This window comes from Oncorhynchus kisutch, linkage group LG5, assembly GCF_002021735.2.
Source record: "Oncorhynchus kisutch isolate 150728-3 linkage group LG5, Okis_V2, whole genome shotgun sequence".
NCBI classification, from domain to species: Eukaryota; Metazoa; Chordata; class Actinopteri; order Salmoniformes; family Salmonidae; genus Oncorhynchus; species Oncorhynchus kisutch.
The window spans coordinates 71,582,405-71,607,451 of NC_034178.2; the positions used below are offsets into that span (position 1 = coordinate 71,582,405).

The window sequence follows — 25,047 nt, forward strand, 5'->3', positions numbered from 1 at the left end:
CTCTCAGATCTGACTTTGTTTGTTCAGGCACCTATTTATTCCGGTACCTCTCGCGGCATGATTTCTTAATTGTTTCACTGTTCGCACTTCAGACATTCTAATAAAAGCGATTGGTGTTGAATCAAGTTGCCACCTCGTTCTTTCTCCAACCCCCCCAGAAAGACAATTTGTAAAAGCATCGTGATCCTTCTGTTTAATCATCCTATCCTGACACACTGATTCCAGACCTGGTCTCTTACTTGTAAATGTTTCTATTGTGGTATAAACTGGTTTATTCCGTGTGTAACTCTTGTTTGTGTCGCACTGCTTTGCTTTATCCTGGCCAGGTCACAGTTGTAAATGAGAACTTGTTCTCAACTAGCCTACCTGGTTAAATAAAGGTGAAAAAAAACAAAAAGGTTATGGGGTGGTGGTCAGCTAGTGAAGAGGTCCTTACATAATAAAGTTAAGTAGCCTAGGCTAGATATCTCCCTACTGAATTTAAATCATGGGAAAGCCAAATAAATAATGGATAAGAAAAAGCTAATTAAGATTGATGACATTTTTCAAGTCCCAAAATCCAGAAAAAGACGGTGAATCGAAAACAGAAAAAGCCAGAGAACTTTCACTGATGGAGGAGAGGAGAGGAGTGGGGGGCAAACTGTTCCTGATGTCAATGCCTTAGCTAGCAGCGCTGCTAATCCAGGAGAAGACGAGGAGGAGAGGAGTGGGGGGAAAACTGTTCCTGATGTCAATGCCTTAGCTAGCAGCGCTGCTAATCCAGGAGAAGACGAGGAGGAGAGGAGTGGAGGGGAAACTGTTCCTGATGTCAATGCCTTAGCTAGCAGTGCTGCTAATCCAGGAGAAGAGGAGGAGAAGAGGAGAGGAGTGGGGGGAAAACTGTTCCTAATGTCGATGCCTTAGCTAGCAGTGCTGCTAATCCAGGAGAAGAGGAGGAGAAGAGGAGAGGTGTGGGGGGAAAACTGTTCCTGATGTCAATGCCTTAGCTAGCAGCGCTGCTAATCCAGGAGAAGAGGAGAGGGTGGCAAACTGTTCCTGATGTCAATGCCTTAGCTAGCAGCGCTGCTAATCCAGGAGAAGAGGAGGAGAAGAGGAGAGGAGAGGGGGGAAAACTGTTCCTGATGTCAATGCCTTTGCTAGCAGTGCTGCTAATCCAGGAGAAGAGGAGAGGAGTGGGGGGCAAACTGTTCCAGATGTCGACGCCTTAGCTAGCAGCGCTGCTAATCCAGGATAAGAGGAGAGGGTGGCAAACTGTTCCTGATGTCGATGCCTTAGCTAGCAGTGCTGCTAATCCAGGATAAGAGGAGGAGAAGAGGGGAGGAGTGGGGGGCAAACTGTTCCTGATCTCGATGCCTTAGCTAGCAGCGCTGCTAATCCCTCCACTAGTTAGTAGGCGAGTCAGACTCAGTGGGAGAAGAAGGCGGGGAGCTTGGGGGGAGGGGGGAAGTGCATCCACTGACGAAGTGCTCGGAGCAGGTGCAATTTGCAGTTCAAGAACAAGCAAATGTATAACCCCTGGCTTGTCATGCATCATTAAACGTTGGGCTGTAGAACATGCCAAAAGGTAGGGAGCTTCGGTCTAGAAATGACTGGAGGGATTAAACTGGCAACTGAGTGGGTGCGATGTACAGTAAATGAACGTCATGTGCCTCGGATGTAAAAAATAATATATATAACAACAACAAAGAGCACTCAGAAAAAAGGTTTTTGAACATGCTGAACCAAGGCACATTTGGCAGCAAGCCTTGTAGACAAGGCTAAAGAGGACAACCAGGTTACAGTTAACACTCGAAGAAATAGACACTACAGCCAGAGTCTTCAGAATAGCATTAGAAGGAGGCTAAACGCTCATAGCTTTGAGCAAGAAATTGACTCTCAGGAGTTAAATGGACCTGACATGCGGAGAGGCATTGTGGGAGGTTTTGAAAACTAAGGTAGGACATTTTTTATTTTTTTTACAAATGTTTTCGGGTACTGTGAAAGTAAGGATGGTTAAGGTAAGATTCTAAGACAGTACAAAAGACTGCAACTGCCGAGTCCCACTGTACCTGCTGTGCAGTGTGGGTGGATGGAAGCCTGTTACTCCTTGGTACCTAGTCGCTTCATGCTTCATTATCTCCTCTCTCACACAATGACTGATGTCCCTGTCTCTTCACTGGGGTGATGGAGATAGAGAAGAGAATAACTGATGGTGTCTCTTCATTGGGGTGATGGAGAAGAGACAGAGGACAGCAAGGTCATGAGCAAATGAGCTCCTGTAGTTTTCAGCATGTTCTTGCAAAAATTTAGATTTGGCGTTAGATACAGTGCTTTGCAAAAGTATTCATTCCCTTTGGCATTTTTCCTATTTTGAGGCATTACAACCTGTAAAGTAAATTTATTTTTATTTGGATTGCAAGTAATGGACATATACAAAATAGTCCAAATTGGTGAAGTAAAACAATAAAAAAATGGAAAAGTGGTACGTGCATATGTATTCAACACCTTTGCTAGGAAAACCCTAAATAAGATATGGTGCAACCAATTACCTTCAGAAGTCAAATAATTAGTTAAATAAAGTCCACCTGTGTGCAATCTAAGTGTCAAGGAGCTCTCCAAACAGTTCAGTGACAAAGTTGTGGAGAAGTACAGATCAGTGTTGGGTTATGAAAAAATATCAGAAACTTTGAACATCCTACAGAGCACCATTAAATCCAATATTATAAAATGGAAAGAATATGGCACCACAACAAACCTGCCAAGAGAGGACTGCCCACCAAAACTCATGAACCAGGCAAGGAGGGCATTAATCAGAGAGGCAACAAAGAGACTAAAGATAACTCTGAAGGAGCTGCAAAGCTCCACAGAGGAGATTGGAGTATCTGTCCATAGGACCACTTTAAGCCATACACTCCACAGAGCTGGGCTTTACAGAAGAGTGGCCAGAAAAAAAGCCATTGTTTAAAGAAAAAAATAAGCAAACACGTTTGGTGTTCACCAAAAGGCATGTGGGAGACTCCCCAAACATATGGAAGAAGGTACTCTGGTCAGATGAGACTGAAATTTAGATTTTTGGCCATCAAGGAAAATGTAAACCCAACACCCCTCATCACCCCGTGAACACCATCTCCACAGTGAAGAATAGTGGTGGCAGCATCAAGCTGTGAGAATGTTTTTCAACGGCAGGAACTGGGAAACTGGTCAGAATTGAAGTAATGATGGATGGTGCTAAATACAGGGAAATTCTTGATGGAAACCTTCCAGCAGGACAATGGCCCTGAGAATACAGCTAAAGCAGGACTTGAGTGGTTTAAGTGGAAACATTTAAATGTCATGGAATGGCCTAGTCATTGCCCAAACCTCAATTCTATTGGGAATCTGTGGAATGACTTAAAGATTGCTGTACACCAGTTTTACCTTGAAGAATGGGCAAAGGTCTCAGTGGCTAGATGTGTCAAGCTTATAGAGACATACCCCAAGAGACGTGCAGCTGCATTTGCTGCAAAAGGTGGCTCTACAAAGTATTGACTTTGGAGGGGGGGGGGGTTGTGTTATTTTTTGTTTGTTTCACAATAAAAAATATGTTTTTATCTTCAAGGTGTTGTGTAAATCAAATGATACAAACCCCCCAAAGATATATTTTAATATTTTAATTTGTAAGGCAACAAAATTGGAAAAATGCCAAGGGGGGTGAATCATTTTGCAAGCCACTGTAAACTTTGATTTGTTTTGTCAGGGACAGGATTCTACCCTCCACAGCATAAACTTCGCTCCAGATCAAAGCCTACAACCTGATTTTGGATGGATGACGGAATTACCTGGAAGGCCCAAGCTATACAGCAAATGCTCTGGCAAACAAACTGAAAACACCATCCAACCTGGAACTGAGTGAGTAATGTTTAGTCTAAAGCTATATTTTATATTCAAAAGCCGAGAAGAAAAATACATTACAATGATATCCTTTACTTTATGAGGACTGAATGCCGAGTTGGACTACCAAGCCTGCTAGGACATGGAGATGGACTACCAAGCCTGCTAGGACATGGAGATGGACTACCAAGCCTGCTAGGACAAGGAGATGGACTACCAAGCCTGCTAGGACAAGGAGATGGACTACCAAGCCTGCTAGGACAAGGAGTTGGACTACCAAGCCTGCTAGGACAAGGAGATGGACTACCAAGCCTGCTAGGACAAGGAGTTGGACTACCAAGCCTGCTAGGACAAGGAGATGGACTACCAAGCCTGCTAGGACAAGGAGATGGACTACCAAGCCTGCTAGGACAAGGAGTTGGACTACCAAGCCTGCTAGGACAAGGAGATGGACTACCAAGCCTGCTAGGACAAGGAGTTAGACTACCAAGCCTGCTAGGACAAGGAGATGGACTACAAAGCCTGCTAGGACAAGGAGATGGACTACCAAGCCTTCTAGGACAAGGAGATGGACTACCAAGCCTGCTAGGACAAGGAGATGGACTACCAAGCCTGCTATGACAAGGAGATGGACTACCAAGCCTGCTAGGACAAGGAGATGGACTACCAAGCCTGCTATGACAAGGAGATGGACTACCAAGCCTGCTAGGACAAGGAGATGGACTACCAAGCCTTCTAGGACAAGGAGATGGATATCCAAGCCTGCTAGGACAAGGAGATGGACTACCAAGCCTGCTATGACAAGGAGATGGACTACCAAGCCTGCTAGGACAAGGAGTTGGACTACCAAGCCTGCTAGGACAAGGAGATGGACTACCAAGCCTTCTAGGACAAGGAGATGGACTACCAAGCCTGCTAGGACAAGGAGATGGACTACCAAGCCTGCTAGGACAAGGAGATGGACTACCATGCCTGCTAGGACAAAGAGATGGACTACCATGCCTGCTAGGACAAGGAGATGGACTACCAAGCCTGCTAGGACAAGGAGATGGACTACCAAGCCTGCTAGGACTAGGAGATGGACTACCAAGCCTGCTAGGACAAGGAGTTGGACTACCAAGCCTGCTAGGACAAGGAGTTGGACTACCAAGCCTGCTAGGACAAGGAGTTGGACACCCAAGCCTGCTAGGACAAGGAGTTGGACTACCAAGCCTGCTAGGACAAGGTGATGGACTACCAAGCCTGCTAGGACAAGGAGATGGACTACCAAGCCTGCTAGGACAAGGAGTTGGACTACCAAGCCTGCTAGGACAAGGAGTTGGACACCCAAGCCTGCTAGGACATGGAGATGGACTACCAAGCCTGCTAGGACATGGAGATGGACTACCAAGCCTGCTAGGACAAGGTGATGGACTACCAAGCCTGCTAGGACAAGGAGATGGACTACCAAGCCTGCTAGGACAAGGAGTTGGACTACCAAGCCTGCTAGGACAAGGAGATGGACTACCAAGCCTGCTAGGACAAGGAGATGGACTACCAAGCCTGCTAGGACAAGGAGATGGACTACCAAGCCTGCTAGGACAAGGAGATGGACTACCAAGCCTGCTAGGACAAGGAGTTGGACTACCAAGCCTGCTAGGACAAGGAGATGGACTACCAAGCCTGCTAGGACAAGGAGTTAGACTACCAAGCCTGCTAGCACAAGGAGATGGACTACCAAGCCTGCTAGGACAAGGAGATGGACTACCAAGCCTTCTAGGACAAGGAGATGGACTACCAAGCCTGCTAGGACAAGGAGATGGACTACCAAGCCTGCTATGACAAGGAGATGGACTACCAAGCCTGCTAGGACAAGGAGATGGACTACCAAGCCTGCTATGACAAGGAGATGGACTACCAAGCCTGCTAGGACAAGGAGATGGACTACCAAGCCTTCTAGGACAAGGAGATGGACTACCAAGCCTGCTAGGACAAGGAGATGGACTACCAAGCCTGCTATGACAAGGAGATGGACTACCAAGCCTGCTAGGACAAGGAGTTGGACTACCAAGCCTGCTAGGACAAGGAGATGGACTACCAAGCCTTCTAGGACAAGGAGATGGACTACCAAGCCTGCTAGGACAAGGAGATGGACTATCAAGCCTGCTAGGACAAGGAGATGGACTACCATGCCTGCTAGGACAAAGAGATGGACTACCATGCCTGCTAGGACAAGGAGATGGACTACCAAGCCTGCTAGGACAAGGAGATGGACTACCAAGCCTGCTAGGACTAGGAGATGGACTACCAAGCCTGCTAGGACAAGGAGTTGGACTACCAAGCCTGCTAGGACAAGGAGTTGGACTACCAAGCCTGCTAGGACAAGGAGATGGACTACCAAGCCTGCTAGGACAAGGAGTTGGACACCCAAGCCTGCTAGGACAAGGAGTTGGACACCCAAGCCTGCTAGGACAAGGAGTTGGACACCCAAGCCTGCTAGGACAAGGAGTTGGACACCCAAGCCTGCTAGGACAAGGAGTTGGACACCCAAGCCTGCTAGGACAAGGAGATACAGCTTCAATTAGCACTGACGTGTCAAGTGAGAGGAGTCAGAGCCCTTTAGCCCAATGGCATCAGAATCAAACAGGCTACCCCAAATAAATGCAGAAGTCTTTGAAGCTGTTGTTCAGAGGTAATTAAAATGCAGTACCCTCTGTATGTAAAAATGATAAGGCAAGAAAATAGTGCAGAATGAAGCTCCTTATGGAAAATCAAGAGACACTTTTTGCTGACTGTTATTAAAAATGGGAACATAAGCAACTTAATCTTCCACACAGACCATCCTCTGGCATAGCACAGTGCTATATTAATACACTACCACTCTGTTAAGAGAGGGGGTGTTAACGAGGAGTGGAAACTCAGGATATTAGACAACGAGGACTCTGAGTCAGCTAATATAAATCTCTATAAATCTGGAACAGTATTGGTACAGGGCAAACCCAAACAGTTTCAGCTGGACTTTCACCTAATCAAAGAAGTAGCTCAGCAAGAGAAACTCTCCCTTGAGAAAGATACCCCCACCCCGAGCTGGTCAGACCAGACCTCTTCATTTTAAAACCCCACAGACGAGCAACCCCAAGCGGAAAGTCAACCTCCCAGCACAGAGTACTACTCCCTCATTGAAATGAAGGATACATTCACCCAGCTGGAGGCAGGACAGGTGGAGCTGGAATAGCAGGTGATTACACTCCAGTCAGCACAGACCCAGTCAACAGTCCAGCACAACAACAACCCCTTAACTAGACCTGGAGAGCTGGAGAGAGACATGTCTGCACTCTGGACTGTAGTGAGACAGCATCTACAGGACAAAGAGCAGGAGAAGAACAAAGCAGGAGAGGATCAGACTGCTGGAGAAGAGGGTGAGGGGGATGACATGTGACAGAGAACAACCTACAAGAGAGGTGGCCACCCCCACAGAAAAGTTTGCAGAAAATCCCACCCCTGACCATAGCATCAAAACCACAGCGGGACAAACAAATGAAGAACCCTAAGCCTCGGGGATCTCATCCCCTTTGACCACCACCCCTGACAGCCGCCCTCCTGAAAACCCCTCAACACCCACTGAGGAAATACACAAGACACAGAATGTACTCCTAATGGACTCAAATGGGACATATTTACAAGAAAGAACAAAAATCCCGAACACAGAGTGTCTAAACTCTGGTGTCCAAACACCCAGCGCACCCTAGACCTTCGGTCTGAGGACCAACTAGGTTCACCTAGCCACATAATAATACACACAGGCACAAATGACCCGAGAGCACAGCAGGAAAGGGTGGCCACAGCACTGAAGGGAGTGATTGAAAAAGCTTCTTCTACTTTCCCCAAAGCACAAGTGGTTATCTCCACCCTGCTACCACGAAAAGACGTCCACTCTGATACAATACAGTGGGTAAATGCAAGTATTTCCCAAGACTGTGCCTCAAAAACAAATGTTTTCCTGGCCCACCACTCCACCCTGGACTTGAACAGCCTTTACGACCAATCAACACCCCCCCCCCCCCAAGTCAACCATGCCCACACCCCATTTAGGCACCCTCAGATCAGACCTATGCCCCTCCTTCCCAACCCATGCCTCCCACTCCCGCAAAGAGGTCCTCAAATGGAAGTCACACATACACCCAGGCCGTGAGTGGGCAAACAGGCCCAAATCAAATCAAATCAAATTTATTTATATAGCCCTTCGTACATCAGCTGATATCTCAAAGTGCTGTACAGAAACCCAGCCTAAAACCCCAAACAGCAAGCAATGCAGGTGTAGAAGCACGGTGGCTAGGAAAAACTCCCTAGAAAGGCCAAAACCTAGGAAGAAACCTAGAGAGGAACCAGGCTATGTGGGGTGGCCAGTCCTCTTCTGGCTGTGCCGGGTGGAGATTATAACAGAACATGGCCAAGATGTTCAAATGTTCATAAATGACCAGCATGGTCGTATAATAACAAGGTAGAACAGTTGACACTGGAGCAGCAGCACGGTCAGGTGGACTGGGGACAGCAAGGAGTCATCATGTCAGGTAGTCCTGGGGCATGGTCCTTCTTCTTAATGTGCTTCTTCTTGAGCCAATCCTTTGTTGCCTTGGCCGTGTGTTTTGGGTCATTGTCATGCTGGAATACCCATCCACGACCCATTTTCAATGCCCTGGCTGAGGGAAGGAGGTTCTCACCCAAGATTTGATGGTACATGGCCCCGTCCACCGTCCCTTTGATGCGGTGAAGTTGTCCTGTCCCCTTAGCAGAAAAACACCCCCAAAGCATAATGTTTCCACCTCCATGTTTGACGGTGGGAACGGTGTTCTTGGGGTCATAGGCAGCATTCCTACTCCTCCAAACACGGCGAATTGAGTTGATGCCAAAGAGCTCCATTTTAGTCTCATGTGACCACAACACTTTCACCCAGTTGTCCTCTGAATCTTTCAGATGTTCATTGGCAAACTTCAGACGGGCATGCATATGTGCTTTCTTGAGCAGGGGGACCTTGCGGGTGCTGCAGGATTTCAGTCCTTCATGGCGTAGTGTGTTACCAATTATTTTCTTGGTGACTATGGTCCCAGCTGCCTTGAGATCATTGACAAGATCCTCCCGTGTAGTTCTGGGCTGATTCCTCACCATTCTCATGATCATTGCAACTCCACAAGGTGAGATCTTGCACGGAGCCCCAGGCCGAGGGACATTGACAGTTCTTTTGTGTTTCTTCCATTTGAGTATAATCGCACCAACTGTTGTCACCTTCTCACCAAGTTGCTTGGCGATGGTCTTGTAGCCCATTCCAGCCTTGTGTAGGTCTACAATCTTGTCCCTGACATCCTTGGAGAGCTCGTTAGTCTTGGCCATGGTGGAGAGTTTGGAATCTGATTGATTTATTGCTTCTGTGGACAGGTGTCTTTTATACAGGTAACAAACTGAGACTAGAAGCATTCCCTTTAAGAGTGTGCTCCTAATCTCAGCTCGTTACCTGTATAAAAGACACCTGGGAGCCAGACATCTTTCTGGTTGAGAGGGGGTCAAATACTTATCATTAAAATGCTAATCAATTTATAATACTTTTGACATGCGTTTTTCTGGGACAAACAACAAATTGAGACTGCATGCAGAATTCTGCAAAAATATCCTCCGTGTACAACGTAAAACACCAAATAATGTATGCAGAGCAGAATTAGGCCGATACCCACTAAATAAAAAAATACAGAAAAGAGCCGATAAATTCTATAACCACCTAAAAGGAAGCGATATCCATACCTTCCATAACAAAGCCATCACCTACAGAGAGATGAACCTGGAGAAGAGCCCCCTAAGCAAGCTGGTCCTGGGGCTCTGTTCACAAACACAAATAGACCTCACAGCGCCCCAGGACAGCAACACAGTTAGACCCAACCAAATCATGAGAAAACAAAAAGATAATTACTTAACACATTGGAAAGAATTAATAAAAAAACTGAGTAAACTAGAATGCTATTTGGCCCTAAACACAGTACACGTCGGCAGAATACATGACCACTGTGACTGACCCAAACTTAAGGAAATCTTTGACTATATACAGACTCAGTGAGCATAGCCTTGCTATTGAGAAAGGCCGCCGTAGACAGACATGGCTCTCAAGAGAAGACCGGCTATGTGCACACTGCCCACAAAATGAGGTGGAAACTGAGCTGCACTTCCTAACCTCCTGCCAAATGTATGACTATATTAGAGACACATATTTCCCTCAGAAAACACAGATCCACAAAGAATTCGAAAACAAACCTGATTTTGATAAACTCCCATATCTACTGGGTGAAATATCACAGTGTGCCATCACAGCAGCAAGATTTGTGACCTTTTGCCACAAGAAAAGGGCAACCGGTGAAGAACAAACACCATTGTAAATACAACCCATATTTATGTTGATTTATTTTCCCTTTTTTACTTTAACCATTTGCACATCCTTACAATACTGTTTTTATACATAATATGACATTTATAACTTCTGTGAGTGTAATGTTTACTGTTCATTTTGATTGTTTATTTCACTTTTGTATATTATCTACTTCACTTGCTTTGGCAAAGTTAACATATGTTTCCCATGCCAATAAAGGGCCTTGAATTGAATTGAAGAGAATAACTGAAGCTGTCTCTTCACTGGTGTGTTGGGAGTTAGCAGTCTCTGGTGTGTTGGGAGTTAGCCCTCTCTGTCTCTGGGGAAAATGAGTTAGCAGTCTCTGTTTCTGGGGTGAAGGAGTTAGCCGTCTCTGTTTCTGGGGTGAAGGAGTTAGCCGACTCTGTTTCTGGGGTGAAGGAGTTAGCTGTCTCTGTTTCTGGGATGAAGGAGTTAGCTGTCTCTGTTTCTGGGGTGAAGGAGTTAGCTGTCTCTGGGGTGAAGGAGTTAGCTGTCTCTGTTTCTGGGTTGAAGGAGTTAGCTGTCTCTGTTTCTGGGTTGAAGGAGTTAGCTGTCTCTGTTTCTGGGATGAAGGAGTTAGCTGTCTCTGTTTCTGGGGTGAAGGAGTTAGCTGTCTCTGGGGTGAAGGAATTAGCTGTCTCTGTTTCTGGGTTGAAGGAGTTAGCTGTCTCTGTTTCTGGGTTGAAGGAGTTAGCTGTCTCTGTTTCTGGGGTGAAGGAGTTAGCTGTCTCTGTTTCTGGGTTGAAGGAGTTAGCTGTCTCTGTTTCTGGGTTGAAGGAGTTAGCTGTCTCTGTTTCTGGGTTGAAGGAGTTAGCTGTCTCTGTTTCTGGGTTGAAGGAGTTAGCTGTCACTGTTTCTGGGTTGAAGGAGTTAGCTGTCTCTGTTTCTGGGTTGAAGGAGTTAGCTGTCTCTGTTTCTGGGTTGAAGGAGTTAGCTATCTCTGTTTCTGGGGTGAAGGAGTTAGCTGACTCTGTTTCTGGGGTGAAGGAGTTAGCTGTCTCTGTTTCTGGGGTGAAGGAGTTAGCTGTCTCTGTTTCTGGGGTGAAGGAGTTAGCTGTCTCTGGGGTGAAAGAGTTAGCTGTCTCTGTTTCTGGGTTGAAGGAGTTAGCTGTCTCTGTTTCTGGGTTGAAGTAGTTAGCTGTCTCTGTTTCTGGGTTGAAGGAGTTAGCTGTCTCTGTTTCTGGGTTGAAGGAGTTAGCTGTCTCTGTTTCTGGGTTGAAGGAGTTAGCTGTCTCTGTTTCTGGGTTGAAGGAGTTAGCTGTCTCTGTTTCTGGGTTGAAGGAGTTAGCTGTCTCTGTTTCTGGGTTGAAGGAGTTAGCTGTCTCTGTTTCTGGGTTGAAGGAGTTAGCTGTCTCTGTTTCTGGGGTGAAGGAGTTAGCTGTCTCTGTTTCTGGGGTGAAGGAGTTAGCTGTCTCTGTTTCTGGGGTGAAGGAGTTAGCTGTCTCTGTTTCTGGGTTGAAGGAGTTAGCTGTCTCTGTTTCTGGGTTGAAGTAGTTAGCTGTCTCTGTTTCTGGGTTGAAGGAGTTAGCTGTCTCTGTTTCTGAGTTGAAGGAGTTAGCTGTCTCTGTTTCTGGGTTGAAGGAGTTAGCTGTCTCTGTTTCTGGGTTGAAGGAGTTAGCTGTCTCTGTTTCTGGTGTGAAGGAGTTAGCTGTCTCTGTTTCTGGGTTGAAGGAGTTAGCTGTCTCTGTCTCTGTGATGAAGAAGTTAGCTGTCTCTGTTTCTGGAGTGAATGAGTTAGCTGTCTGTGGGGTGGAGAAGATAGCTGTCTCTGTCTCTGTGGTGAAGAAGTTAGCTATCTCTGTTTCTGGGGTGAAGGAGTTAGCTGTCTATGTGATGAAGAAGTTAGCTGTCTGTTTCTGGGATGAAGGAGTTAGCTGTCTGTTTCTGGGGTGGAGAAGATAGCTGTCTCTGATGTGGAGACGATAGCTGTCTCTGTGGTGAAGGACTTAGTTGTCTCTGTTTCTGGGGTGGAGAAGATACCTGTCTCTGTTTCTGGGGTGGGGAAGATAGCTGTCTCTGGGGTGGAGACGATAGCTGTCTCTGTGGTGAAGGAGTTAGTTGTCTCTGTGATGAAGAAGTTAGCTGTTTCTGTTTCTGGGGTGGAGAAGATAGCTGTCCCTGGGGTGGAGAAGATAGCTGTCTTTGTCTCTGTGATGAAGAAGTTAGCTATCTCTGTTTCTGGGGTGAAGGAGTTAGCTATCTCTGTGATGAAGAAGTTAGTTGTCTCTCTCTGGGGTGAAGAAGTTAGCGGTGTCTGTCTCTGTGGTGAAGAAGTTAGCTGTCTCTGTCTCTGTGATGAAGAAGTTAGCTGTCTCTGTCTCTTTGGTGAAGAGGTTAGCTGTCTCTGTCTCTGTGATTATGAAGTTAGCTGTCTCTCTCTCTGGGGTGAAGAAGTTAGCGGCCTCTGTCTATGTGGTGAAGAAGTTAGCTGTCTCTGTCTCTATGGTGAAGAAGTTAGCTGTCTCTGTCTCTGGGGAAAATTAGTTAGCGGTCTCATGGGTGAAGGAGTTGGCTGTCTCTCTCTCTCTCTTTAGCTGTCTCTGTCTCTAGGGTGTTTGAGTTAGCTGTCTCTTGGGTGAAGGAGTTTTTTGTCTTTGGGGTGAAGAAGTTAGTTGGCTCTGTCTCTGTGGTGAAGAAGTTAGCTGTCTCTCTCTCTCTGGGGGAAAGAAGTTAGCAGTCTCAGTCTCTGGAGAAAATTAGTTAGCGGTCTCTTGGGTGAAGGAGTTGGCTGTCTCTCTCTCTCTTTAGCTGTCTCTAGGGTGTATGAGTTAGCTGTCTCTTGGGTGAAGGAGTTGGCTGTCTCTCTCTCTCTATTTAGCTGTCTCTAGGGTGTATGAGTTAGCTGTCTCTTGGGTGAAGGAGTTTGCTGTCTCTGGGGTGAAGAAGTTAGCTGTCTCTGTGGTGAAGAAGTTAGCTGTCTCTCTCTCTCTCTGGGGGGAAGAAGTTAGCGGTCTCAGTCTCTGGGGAAAATTAGTTAGCTGTCTCATGGGTGAAGGAGTTTGCTGTCTCTCTCTCTCTTTAGCTGTCTCTGTCTCTAGGGTGTATGAGTTAGCTGTCTCTTGGGTGAAGGAGTTTGCTGTCTCTCTCTCTGTCTGTAGGGTGAATAAGTTAGCTGTCTGCCTCTGGGGTGAAGAAGTTAGCTGTCTCTCTCTCTGTCTGTAGGGTGAATAAGTTAGCTGTCTGCCTCTGGGGTGAAGAAGTTAGCTGTCTCTCTCTCTGTCTGTAGGGTAAAGAAGTTAGCTGTCTGCCTCCGGGGTGAAGACGTTAGCTGTCTCTCTCTCTGTCTGTAGAGTGAATAAGTTAGCTGTCTCTCTCTGTCTGTAGGGTGAAGAAGTTATCTGTCTCTCTCTCTGTCTGTAGGGTGAATAAGTTAGCTGTCTGCCTCTGGGGTGAAGAAGTTAGCTGTCTCTCTCTCTGTCTGTAGGGTGAATAAGTTAGCTGTCTGCCTCTGGGGTGAAGAAGTTAGCTGTCTCTCTCTCTGTCTGTATGGTGAATAAGTTAGCTGTCTGCGTCTGGGGTGAAGAAGTTAGCTATCTGCCTCTGGGGTGAAGAAGTTAGCTGTCTCTCTCTCTGTCTGTAGGGTGAATAAGTTAGCTGTCTGCGTCTGGGGTGAAGAAGTTAGCTGTCTGCCTCTGGGGTGAAGAAGTTAGCTGTCTCTCTCTCTGTCTGTAGGGTAAAGAAGTTAGCTGTCTGCCTCCGGGGTGAAGACGTTAGCTGTCTCTCTCTCTGTCTGTAGAGTGAATAAGTTAGCTGTCTCTCTCTGTCTGTAGGGTGAAGAAGTTATCTGTCTCTCTCTCTGTCTGTAGGGTGAATAAGTTAGCTGTCTGCCTCTGGGGTGAAGAAGTTAGCTGTCTCTCTCTCTGTCTGTAGGGTGAATAAGTTAGCTGTCTGCCTCTGGGGTGAAGAAGTTAGCTGTCTCTCTCTCTGTCTGTATGGTGAATAAGTTAGCTGTCTGCGTCTGGGGTGAAGAAGTTAGCTATCTGCCTCTGGGGTGAAGAAGTTAGCTGTCTCTCTCTCTGTCTGTAGGGTGAATAAGTTAGCTGTCTGCGTCTGGGGTGAAGAAGTTAGCTGTCTGCCTCTGGGGTGAAGAAGTTAGCTGTCTGCCTCTGTCTGTAAGGTGAAGAAGTTAGCTGTCTGCCTCTGGGGTGAAGAAGTTAGGTGTCTGCCTCCGGGGTGAAGAAGTTCGATTGCTGATGGAAGTATGCAAAAGTATTTTAGTTATTTTTTATCTCTTTACACTGGAGGGTAGAGTTGACTTTATACCCTTAGAACAATTGGCAGAAACGTTTATTAGGGATCCCCATTAGCTACTGCCAAGGCAGCTACTCGTCTTGGTGTCCAAACAAATTTAGGCACTTACTGTACATCACACAAACAACTCAAATGTCAAAAGTACATCATTAAACATTATTACACCACTACATATCTACAACACAAAATGTATAATAGCAACATACAACAATATTATAATATACATGTTTGCAGAGTCTGTGTGCTGGTGTGTGTGTCTCTTCACATCCTATAAGATGTAGTTTTATCAGTTTTTTAAATCAGATTTTACTGCATACATGAGTTACTTGATTTGGAATAGAGTTTCACGTAGTCATGGCTCAGTGTCGTCCTGTGCTTTTCCCGCATTCTGTTCTGGACTTGGGGACTGTGAAGAGACCCCTGGTGGCATGTCTTGTGGGGTTTGTATGGTTGTCTGAGCTGTGTGTTAGCTGTTTAAACAGACAGCTTGGTGCTTTCCAACATGTCAGTACCTCTCACAAAGACAAGTAGTGATGTAGTCAATATTTGAGCCAGGAGAGATTGACATGCATACCATTGATGTTAGCGCTCTGTTACCATTTAAGGGTCAGACGTGCTGCTCTGTTCGGGACCAACTGTAATTTGGCTCTTCTTTGTAGCACTTGACCATATGACTGGGTAGTAGTCCAAGTGTGACAAAACTAGGGCCTGTAAGACTTGTATTGTTGATAGCAATGTCAAAAAAGCAGAGCAGTGGTTTATTATGGACAGACTTCTGAACCAATTGGACTCATCAGACCAAAGGACAGATTTCCACCTGTCTAACGTCCATTACTCGTGTTTTTTGGACCAAATAAGTTTCTTCTTATTGGTGTAATTTAGTAGTGGCTTCTTTGCAGCAATTCAACCATGAAGGCCTGATTCACACAGTCTCCTCTGAACAGTTGATGTTGAGATGTGTCTGTTACATGAACTCTGTGAAGCATTTATTTGGGCTGCATCCTGATGTGCAGTTAACTCTAATGAATGTATCCTCTGCAGCAGAGGTTTGGGTCTTCCTTTCCTGTGGAGTTCCTCATGAGAGCCAGTTTCATCATAGCGCTTGATTGTTTTTGAAACTGCCCTTGAATAAACTTTCAAAGTTCTTGAAATTTTCCAAAATGAATGACCCTCATGTGTTTAGCTAATGATGGTCTGTCATTTCTCTTTGCTAATCTGAGTTGTTTTTGCAATAATATGGACTTGGTCTTTTACCAAATATGTCTATCTTCTATATACTGTACCACCTTGTCAGAGCTGATTGGCTAAAAAGATTAAGAATTAAATAAATTCCACAAATTGACTTTTAACAAGGCACAGCTGTGTATTGAAATGCATTCCAGGTGACTACCTCATGAAGCTGGTTGAGAAAATGCCAAGAGTTTTCAAAGCTTTCATCAAGGCAAAGGGTGGCTGCTTTGAAGAATCTCAAATATAGAATACATTTTGATTTGTTTAACCCATTTTTTTGGTTACGGCATGATTCCATTTGTGTCATTTGTGTTTCGATGTCTTCACTATTATTCTACAATGTAGAAAAAAGTAAAAAATAAGGAAAAACCCTAGAATGAGGAGGTGTGACCAAACCTTTGAATTGTACGGTATGTTTTTCCAGCTGCAGATTATGATCGAAAAGCTGCACTGAAGCCTAACAGAACTCCCACAAGCTTCTTATTATACATTTATTTCAGCCAATCGTCAGTCATTGGTGCAAGTGACGTCAAACAATTTATTGTCCAAAGTTTACTAAGGGTTGGTAACATGCTGATTGGTCAGCTTTTTGAGCCAGTAAAGTGGGCTTTACTGTTGTTGGGTATAATAAATGACTTTTGCTTCCCTCTAGGCCTGAGGACACACACTTTCCTGTAGGTTTACATTGAAGAGTTGGCAAATAGAAGTGACAATATATTCCACTATCATCCTCAGTCATTTTCCTTCCAAGTTATCAGAGCCAGGTGGCTTGTCATTGTTCATAGACAACAATAAGTATTTTTCACCTCTTCCACACTCACTTTATGGAATTCTAAATTACAATGCTTGTCTTTCACATTTTTTTTGGTCCGTTATGAATGGACATGTAGGTTCAGAGTTTGTTGTTGGCATGTCAATGTTGACAATGAAAAAAAAAACTATTAAAGTCACCATAGGTCTCATGGTGAAATCCTTCCTCTCCGGCAACTGAGTTATGAACGACGCCATTGACTGGATTGAAACTCTGTCCACCATCCATTATTATTATGATTATCCCTCAATTATCCCTCAGCTCAAAGTGATAATCAATGTCTGAGTTGTTTTTGTTTTTTTTACCCGTCTACCAATTGGTGCCTTTCTTTTCAGGCTTTGAAAAACCTTGCCGGTCTTCGTGGTTGAATCTGTGTTTGAAATTCACTGCTACACTGAGAGACCTTACAGATAATTGTATGTGCGGGGGGGACAGTGATGAGGTAGGCATTCAAAATTCATGTTAAACACTATTATTGCACACAGAGTGAGTCAATGCTACATATTATGTGACTTGTTAAGCACATTTCTACTCCTGAACTTATTTAGGCTTGTCATAACAAAGTGGTTGAATACCTATTGACTCAAGACATTTCAGATTTTCATTTTTTATTAATTTGTAAACATTTCTAAAAACATAATTCGAATTTGACATCATGGGGTATTGTATGTAGGCCAGTGACAAAACATCTCAATTGAATCCATTTTAAATTTAGGCTGTAAGACAACAAAATGTAGATCAAGCCCGAAATGTGCGATGTACTAGGGAGTTGTAGTTTCCATCAGGGAAATATTCGACATAGTTTAGTGCAGAAATGTGGTAATTAACTACAATGACCTTAATCCATTCCGCACCTACTTATTCGGTCAAGAACACACATTTGACAGGGATAGGGAGCAGTTGTTTAACAATACAGTACTAGATCTATGAGTGATAGTTGGTATTCAGCAGTCATAACAGTATGCCTCATTTACTTTGAAGAACTACTAAAATACTTATTTTGTCAGACAGCATAGACAGCAGCTCCTTAAATATGAGATGAGGACTTGGAATGAATAAAAAAGTCTTCAAATATATACACAACTCAAATATTTGATTAAAGTAAAGTAATGTGAATTAATTATGGTTGATAAATGATAAGCAGTAATGGGCACTCACTACCATCATGGGATTGTTATTAATTGTTTTAATCTGTGTTTGTTACAGCATTCAACCCACATAATGCATTTAATTAAAAAACATTATAATAATTGAAACAGAAATTGAAAACCATTATTCTTTTTTTTCATAATCAAACTCGAAACCTTTAGAAAGCACTAATCAGTCAGCACTACAGATGACATGTTTTTGTTTTTGTTTGGGCTGGTCTAATAAAATAATTCCACACATACAGCATCAGTCAAAGGTTTGGAAGCAACCGACTCATTCAAGGGTTTTTCTTTATCTTTACTATTTTCTACATTGTAGAATAATAGTTAAAACATCAACACTGTGAAATAACACATATGGAATCATTTAGTAACCAAAAAAAGTGTTAAACAAATACAAATACATGTTATATTTGAAATTCTTCAAAGTAGCAACCCTTAATCAAAGCTTTGCACACTCTTGGCATTCTCTCAACCAGGTTTATTTATATCAATTCAAAACAAATTGTATATGTCACATGTGGTGAATACAACAGGTAACCTTACAGTGAAATGCAACTTACAAGACCAGCAATGCTTTAAGAAGTTCAGAAAAAAGTGTTAAGTAAAACAATAGATAAGTAAAACATTTACAATATAAAATCAAAGTCACCTGGAATGCATTTCAATTAACAGGTGTGCCTGTTAAAAGTTCATTTGTGGAATTTATTTCCTTCTTAATGTGTTTGAGCCAATCAGTTGTGTTCTGACAAGGTATGCGTTGTATACAGAAGATAGCCCTAGTCCATAATATGGCATTACTTTAAGACATGAAGGTCAGTCAATCCGGAAAATGTATGTTACGACATTACTTCCTACAGTGTAAACATTGTCTGGTATTGCTGTTTTGTATTCTTCAAAAAATTTAAGTGAATGTTCTACCCGTGTCTCTGGTAGCTGTGGATGTATTTGAGTAATATTTTGGGAAATATATGACCAACATTTTGGCCAAAGAACCTTCACCAGGGTGTAGCTAAATGGTTCTTATCACATCTTTATAGTGTACTATATTGATTGATTGGTTGAATGATCGATTAATTGGTTGATACATTTATAAATTGATTGATTTGTCGATTGATAACTGTGTTGGCATTAGCATACTTACCATTGAAGGTGACACTGCGGATGTACTTGAGTAGTTTCTTGCCCCCAGCTAGGTCCATATCTTCACAGATCCCTGAGACATCGGGACACAGGTCTCTCTGCATGTTGTGAAGGGCATGGGCCAGCGCGTACACCGCATCGATCACAAACTGAACCTTCCCCTCCTGTTCGTACTTAGAGTCAATCCCGATCCGCTCCTGGCCTGTGGATGAAAAGAGAAGAATATTCCAATATGTATTTTTGAATAGATCCTGCCTGACTTCCCGTCCCGTCTGACGTCCTGATTTGTACTGTTTTTGATTACTTAACTTCACTAGGGTAGGGGGCAGCATTCGGAATTTTGGATGAAAAGCGTGCCCATATTAAACTGCCTGCTACTCAGGCCCAGAAGATAGGATATGCATATAATTAGTGGATTTGGATAGAACACACTCTAATGTTTCCAAAACTGTTAAAATAATGTCTGTGTATAACAGAACTGATATGGCAGGCGAAAACCAGAGGAAAGTCCAACCAGGAAGTACTGTTTTTCCATTGAAAGCCTTTCCACCATACAAAGACTTAGGACCCAGTTCACAAGCTCTATGGCTTCTTCTACATGTGGCCAGTCTTTAGGCATAGTTTCAGGCTTTTACTCTGAAAAATGAGGGAGCACTTTCAATCAGTGGCCAGTGGACATTTCCAGACATCAGCCATGCACCTGATCGGGAATGCGCCTTTCTTGTTTCTCTTTTTCTATTGACAAAGCTTTTGTCAGGTTGAAATATTATTTATTATTTATGGCAAAAACAACCGGAGGATTGATTTTAAACATCATTTGGCATGCTTCTACTAACTTTTATTGTACTTAAAAAAAAAACTTTTCATCTGGACTTGAGCATTCGGATTACTGGACAAAACGCACAAACAAAAAGGAGGTTTTTGGTCATAAAGAGGGACATTATCGAACAAAACTAACATTTATTGTCTAACATGGAGACCTGGGAGTGCCACCAGATGAAGATAATCAAAGGTAAGTGATTCATGTCAATGCTATTTCTGACTTTTGTGACACTCTCCTTGTTTGGAAAATGGCTGTATGGGTTTCTGTGGCCAGGTGCTGACCTAACATAATCGCATAGTGTGCTTTCGCTGTAAAGCCTTTTTGAAATCTGACACAGCGGTTGCATTAAGGAGAAGTTTATCTTTATTCGTATGTTTAACACTTATATCGTTTATCAATGTTTAAAATCAGTATTTCTGTAATTTGATGTGGCTCTCTGCACTTTCATCGGATGTTTGTTTGAGACAATGCATTTCTGAACACAACGCGCCAATGTAAACTCAGATTTTTTGATATAAATAAGAACTTTATCGAGCAAAACATACATGTATTGTGTAACATGAAGTCCTATGAGTGCCATCCGATGAAGATCAAAGGTTAGTGATTAATTTAATCGCTATTTCTGACTTGTGAGCCCTCTCCTTGGCTGGAAAATGTCTGTATGGTTTTCTGTGACTAGGTGCTGACCTAATATAATTGCATGGTGTGCTTTCACGGTAAATCATTTTTGAAATCGGACACTGTGGTTGGATTTACAAGATGTTTATCTGTAAAATGGTGTGTAATACTTGTATGTTTGAGGAATTGTAATTATGGGATTTCTGTTGTTTTGAATTTGGCACCCTGCACTTTCACTGGCTGTTGTCGAGGTGGGACGCTAGTTACGAAACGACTTCTGCTTAATAACTGGGGCGGCAGTGTAGCCTAGTGGTTAGAGCATTGGACTAGTAACCGAAAGATTGCAAGTTCAAATCCCCGAGCTGACAAGGTACAAAATCTGTCGTTCTGCCCTTGAACAGGCAGTTAACCCACTGTTCCTAGGCCGTCATTGAAAATAAGAATTTGTTCTTAACTGACTTGCCTAGTAAAATAAAGGTTAAAAAAAATAGAATATGGGACATTACTTTAAATTTGCATTAAAGGGGCAATCTGCAATTTCTACATCCGTATAAATGAATAATGTGAACCCATTGATTCTTGAAGAATATAACTTGTAAATGCCTGATGAGCTTAATTCAAATCTTATTCTATCAGGATCCAAAATATAAGCTTGTTTTAGTTCAATGTTTGTAAAAATTTTAAATATGAGCAAATACTATCCGGGGGGTGGGGGGGGGGGGGTTCTAAACCGACATGAATTGTTTTAAGATGGTCATACTATAGATCATTTAGCTATATGATTTTGAATTTTAGGACCATGTTAGGTATCCTAAAATCCTATAAAAAAAATATATTTTTTAATAATATATTGAATTTGAACTTTACTACTATAGCCCAGAGAAATGCATTGAATAACACATTCATAAATGGCAAAAAATGACAGTCAACAAATGTATAATATGAAACAAGTTTTTGAAGTGTTTGTCCTATATCTAGGAAATATAAGAAAGACCAGGAAATATATATCTATATGTTTTCTTTACACATATTAAACCATTTTCTGGCAGTGGGCACAAAACTATCTTCATCTTTCCATTCATTTCTTCTGTCCCATGACACTTGTTGGGTCATAGAGAAAAAGAGAACATCGTGATAATCTCCCCCTTCCACAGTGGGGTCACATTAGTTTGTAGCCCAAACAATTTGGACGCTACAGACAGAAGTTACCAAGTTACCAGGCACATAGACGTTACCAAGTTACCAAGCACATAGATGTTACCAAGTTACCAAGCACATAGACGTTACCAAGTTACCAACCAATTTTTTTTATATATATATTTTTTTATTTTTTATTATTATTATTATGTTTTCTTCTTGGGCCTCTATAACTATATCTATTGTTTTTATTTTTGTTGTTGTTGTGTGATTTGGATTAATCCCCTCTACCACACGGAACCCCACTAATCTACTGACGGAACGCAAGAGGTAGCTAACAACAGACCTCCATCCTATGCTAGCTTGCTACCGATGCCCTGGCTAGCTGTCTAAATCACCAACCAACCTCTCCACTCACCGGACCCTTTTGATCACTCGACTAAGCATGCCTCTCCTTAATGTCAATATGTCTTGTCCATTTCTGTTCTGGTTAGTGTTTATTGGCTTATTTCACTGTAGAGCCTCTAGTCCTGCTCACTATACCTTATCCAACCTATTAGTTCCACCACCCACACATGCAATGACATCTCCTGGTTTCAACGATGTTTCTAGAGACAATATCTCTCTCTTCATCACTCAATACCTAGGTTTACCTCCACTGTATTCACATCCTACCATACATTTGTCTGTACATTATACCTTGATGCTATTTTATCGCCCCCAGAAACCTCCTTTTACTCTATGTTCCAGACGTTCTAGACGACCAATTCTCATAGCTTTTAGCCGTACCCTTATTCTACTCCTCCTATGTTCCTCTGGCGATGTAGAGGTGAATCCAGGCCCTGCAGTGCCTAGCTCCACTCCTATTCCCCAGGCGCTCTCTTTTGACGACTTCTGTAACCGTAATAGCCTTGGTTTCATGCATGTTAACATTAGAAGCCTCCTCCCTAAGTTTGTTCTATTCACTGCTTTAGCACACTCTGCCAACCCGGATGTTCTAGCTGTGTCTGAATCCTGGCTTAGGAAGACCACCAAAAACTCAGACATTTTAATTCCAAACTACAACATTTTCAGACAAGATAGAACTGCCAAAGGGGGCGGTGTTGCAATCTACTGCAAAGATAGCCTGCAGAGTTCTGTCCTACTATCCAGGTCTGTACCCAAACAATTTGAACTTCTACTTTTAAAAATCCACCTCTCTAAAAACAAGTCTCTCACCGTTGCCGCCTGCTATAGACCACCCTCTGCCCCCAGCTGTGCTCTGGACACCATATGTGAACTGATTGCCCCCCATCTATCTTCAGAGTTCGTGCTGCTAGGCGACCTAAACTGGAACATGCTTAACACCCCAGCCATCCTACAATCTAAACTTGATGCCCTCAATCTCACACAAATTATCAATGAACCTACCAGGTACCTCCCCAAAACCTTAAACACGGGCACCCTCATAGATATCATCCTAACCAACTTCCCCTCTAAATACACCTCTGCTGTCTTCAACCAAGATCTCAGCGATCACTGCCTCATTGCCTGCATCCGTAATGGGTCAGCGGTCAAACGACCGCCACTCATCACTGTAAAACGCTCCCTGAAACACTTCTGCGAGCAGGCCTTTCTAATCGACCTGGCCGGGGTATCCTGGAAGGATATTGATCTCATCCCGTCAGTAGAGGATGCCTGGATATTTTTTAAAAATGCCTTCCTAACCATCCTAAATAAACATGCCCCATTCAAGAACTTTAGAACCAGGAACAGATATAGCCCTTGGTTCTCCCCAGACCTGACTGCCCTTAACCAACACAAAAACATCCTATGGCGTTCTGCATTAGCATCGAACAGCCCCCGTGATATGCAGCTGTTCAGGGAAGCTAGAAATCATTATACACAGGCAGTTAGAAAAGCCAAGGCTAGCTTTTTCAAGCAGAAATTTGCTTCCTGCAACACTAACTCAAAAAAGTTCTGGGACACTGTAAAGTCCATGGAGAATAAGAACACCTCCTCCCAGCTGCCCACTGCACTGAAGATAGGAAACACTGTCACCACTGATAAATCCACCATAATTGAGAATTTCAATAAGCATTTTTCTACGGCTGGCCATGCTTTCCACCTGGCTACTCCTACCCCGGACAACAGCACTGCACCCCCAACAGCAACTCGCCCAAGCCTTCCCCATTTCTTCTCCCAAATCCATTCAGCTGATGTTCTGAAAGAGCTGCAAAATCTGGACCCCTACAAATCAGCCGGGCTAGACAATCTGGACCCTTTCTTTCTAAAATTATCTGCCGAAATTGTTGCCACCCCTATTACTAGCCTGTTCAACCTCTCTTTCGTGTCGTCTGAGATTCCCAAAGATTGGAAAGCAGCTGCGGTCATCCCCCTCTTCAAAGGGGGGGACACTCTTGACCCAAACTGCTACAGACCTATATCTATCCTACCGTGCCTTTCTAAGGTCTTCGAAAGCCAAGTCAACAAACAGATTACCGACCATTTCGAATCTCACCATACCTTCTCTGCTATGCAATCTGGTTTCAGAGCTGGTCATGGGTGCACCTCAGCCACGCTCAAGGTCCTAAACGATATCTTAACCGCCATCGATAAGAAACATTACTGTGCAGCCGTATTCATTGATCTGGCCAAGGCTTTCGACTCTGTCAATCACCATATCCTCATCGGCAGACTCGACAGCCTTGGTTTCTCAAATGATTGCCTCGCCTGGTTCACCAACTACTTCTCTGATAGAGTTCAGTGTGTCAAATCGGAGGGTCTGCTGTCCGGACCTCTGGCAGTCTCTATGGGGGTGCCACAGGGTTCAATTCTTGGACCGACTCTCTTCTCTGTATACATCAATGAGGTCGCTCTTGCTGCTGGTGAGTCCCTGATCCACCTCTACGCAGACGACACCATTCTGTAAACTTCCGGCCCTTCTCTGGACACTGTGTTAACAACCCTCCAGGCAAGCTTCAATGCCATACAACTCTCCTTCCGTGGCCTCCAATTGCTCTTAAATACAAGTAAAACTAAATGCATGCTCTTCAACCGATCGCTACCTGCACCTACCCGCCTGTCCAACATCACTACTCTGGACGGCTCTGACTTAGAATACGTGGACAACTACAAATACTTAGGTGTCTGGTTAGATTGTAAACTCTCCTTCCAGACCCATATCAAACATCTCCAATCCAAAGTTAAATCTAGAATTGGCTTCCTATTTCGCAACAAAGCATCCTTCACTCATGCTGCCAAACATACCCTTGTAAAACTGACCATCCTACCAATCCTCGACTTTGGCGATGTCATTTACAAAATAGCCTCCAATACCCTACTCAACAAATTGGATGCAGTCTATCACAGTGCAATCCGTTTTATCACCAAAGCCCCATATACTACCCACCATTGCGACCTGTACGCTCTCGTTGGCTGGCCCTCGCTTCATACTCGTCGCCAAACCCACTGGCTCCATGTCATCTACAAGACCCTGCTAGGTAAAGTCCCCCCTTATCTCAGCTCGCTGGTCACCATAGCATCTCCCACCTGTAGCACACGCTCCAGCAGGTATATCTCTCTAGTCACCCCCAAAACCAATTCTTTCTTTGGCCGCCTCTCCTTCCAGTTCTCTGCTGCCAATGAC

The 25,047-nt window shown here is 43.8% G+C and overlaps 1 protein-coding gene across 2 annotated transcripts in view; it reads right to left on the reverse strand.

The window, feature by feature from the left end:
- Window positions 1–25,047, reverse strand: part of grm7 (glutamate metabotropic receptor 7) — a 413,809-nt gene that overhangs the window by 110,448 nt on the left and 278,314 nt on the right. For both annotated transcript variants that reach the window (XM_031825761.1, XM_031825762.1), the window contains exon 6: window positions 18,843–19,043. In XM_031825761.1, the coding sequence (XP_031681621.1) occupies window positions 18,843–19,043 (201 nt within the window). The remainder of the gene's footprint in view (window positions 1–18,842; window positions 19,044–25,047) is intronic.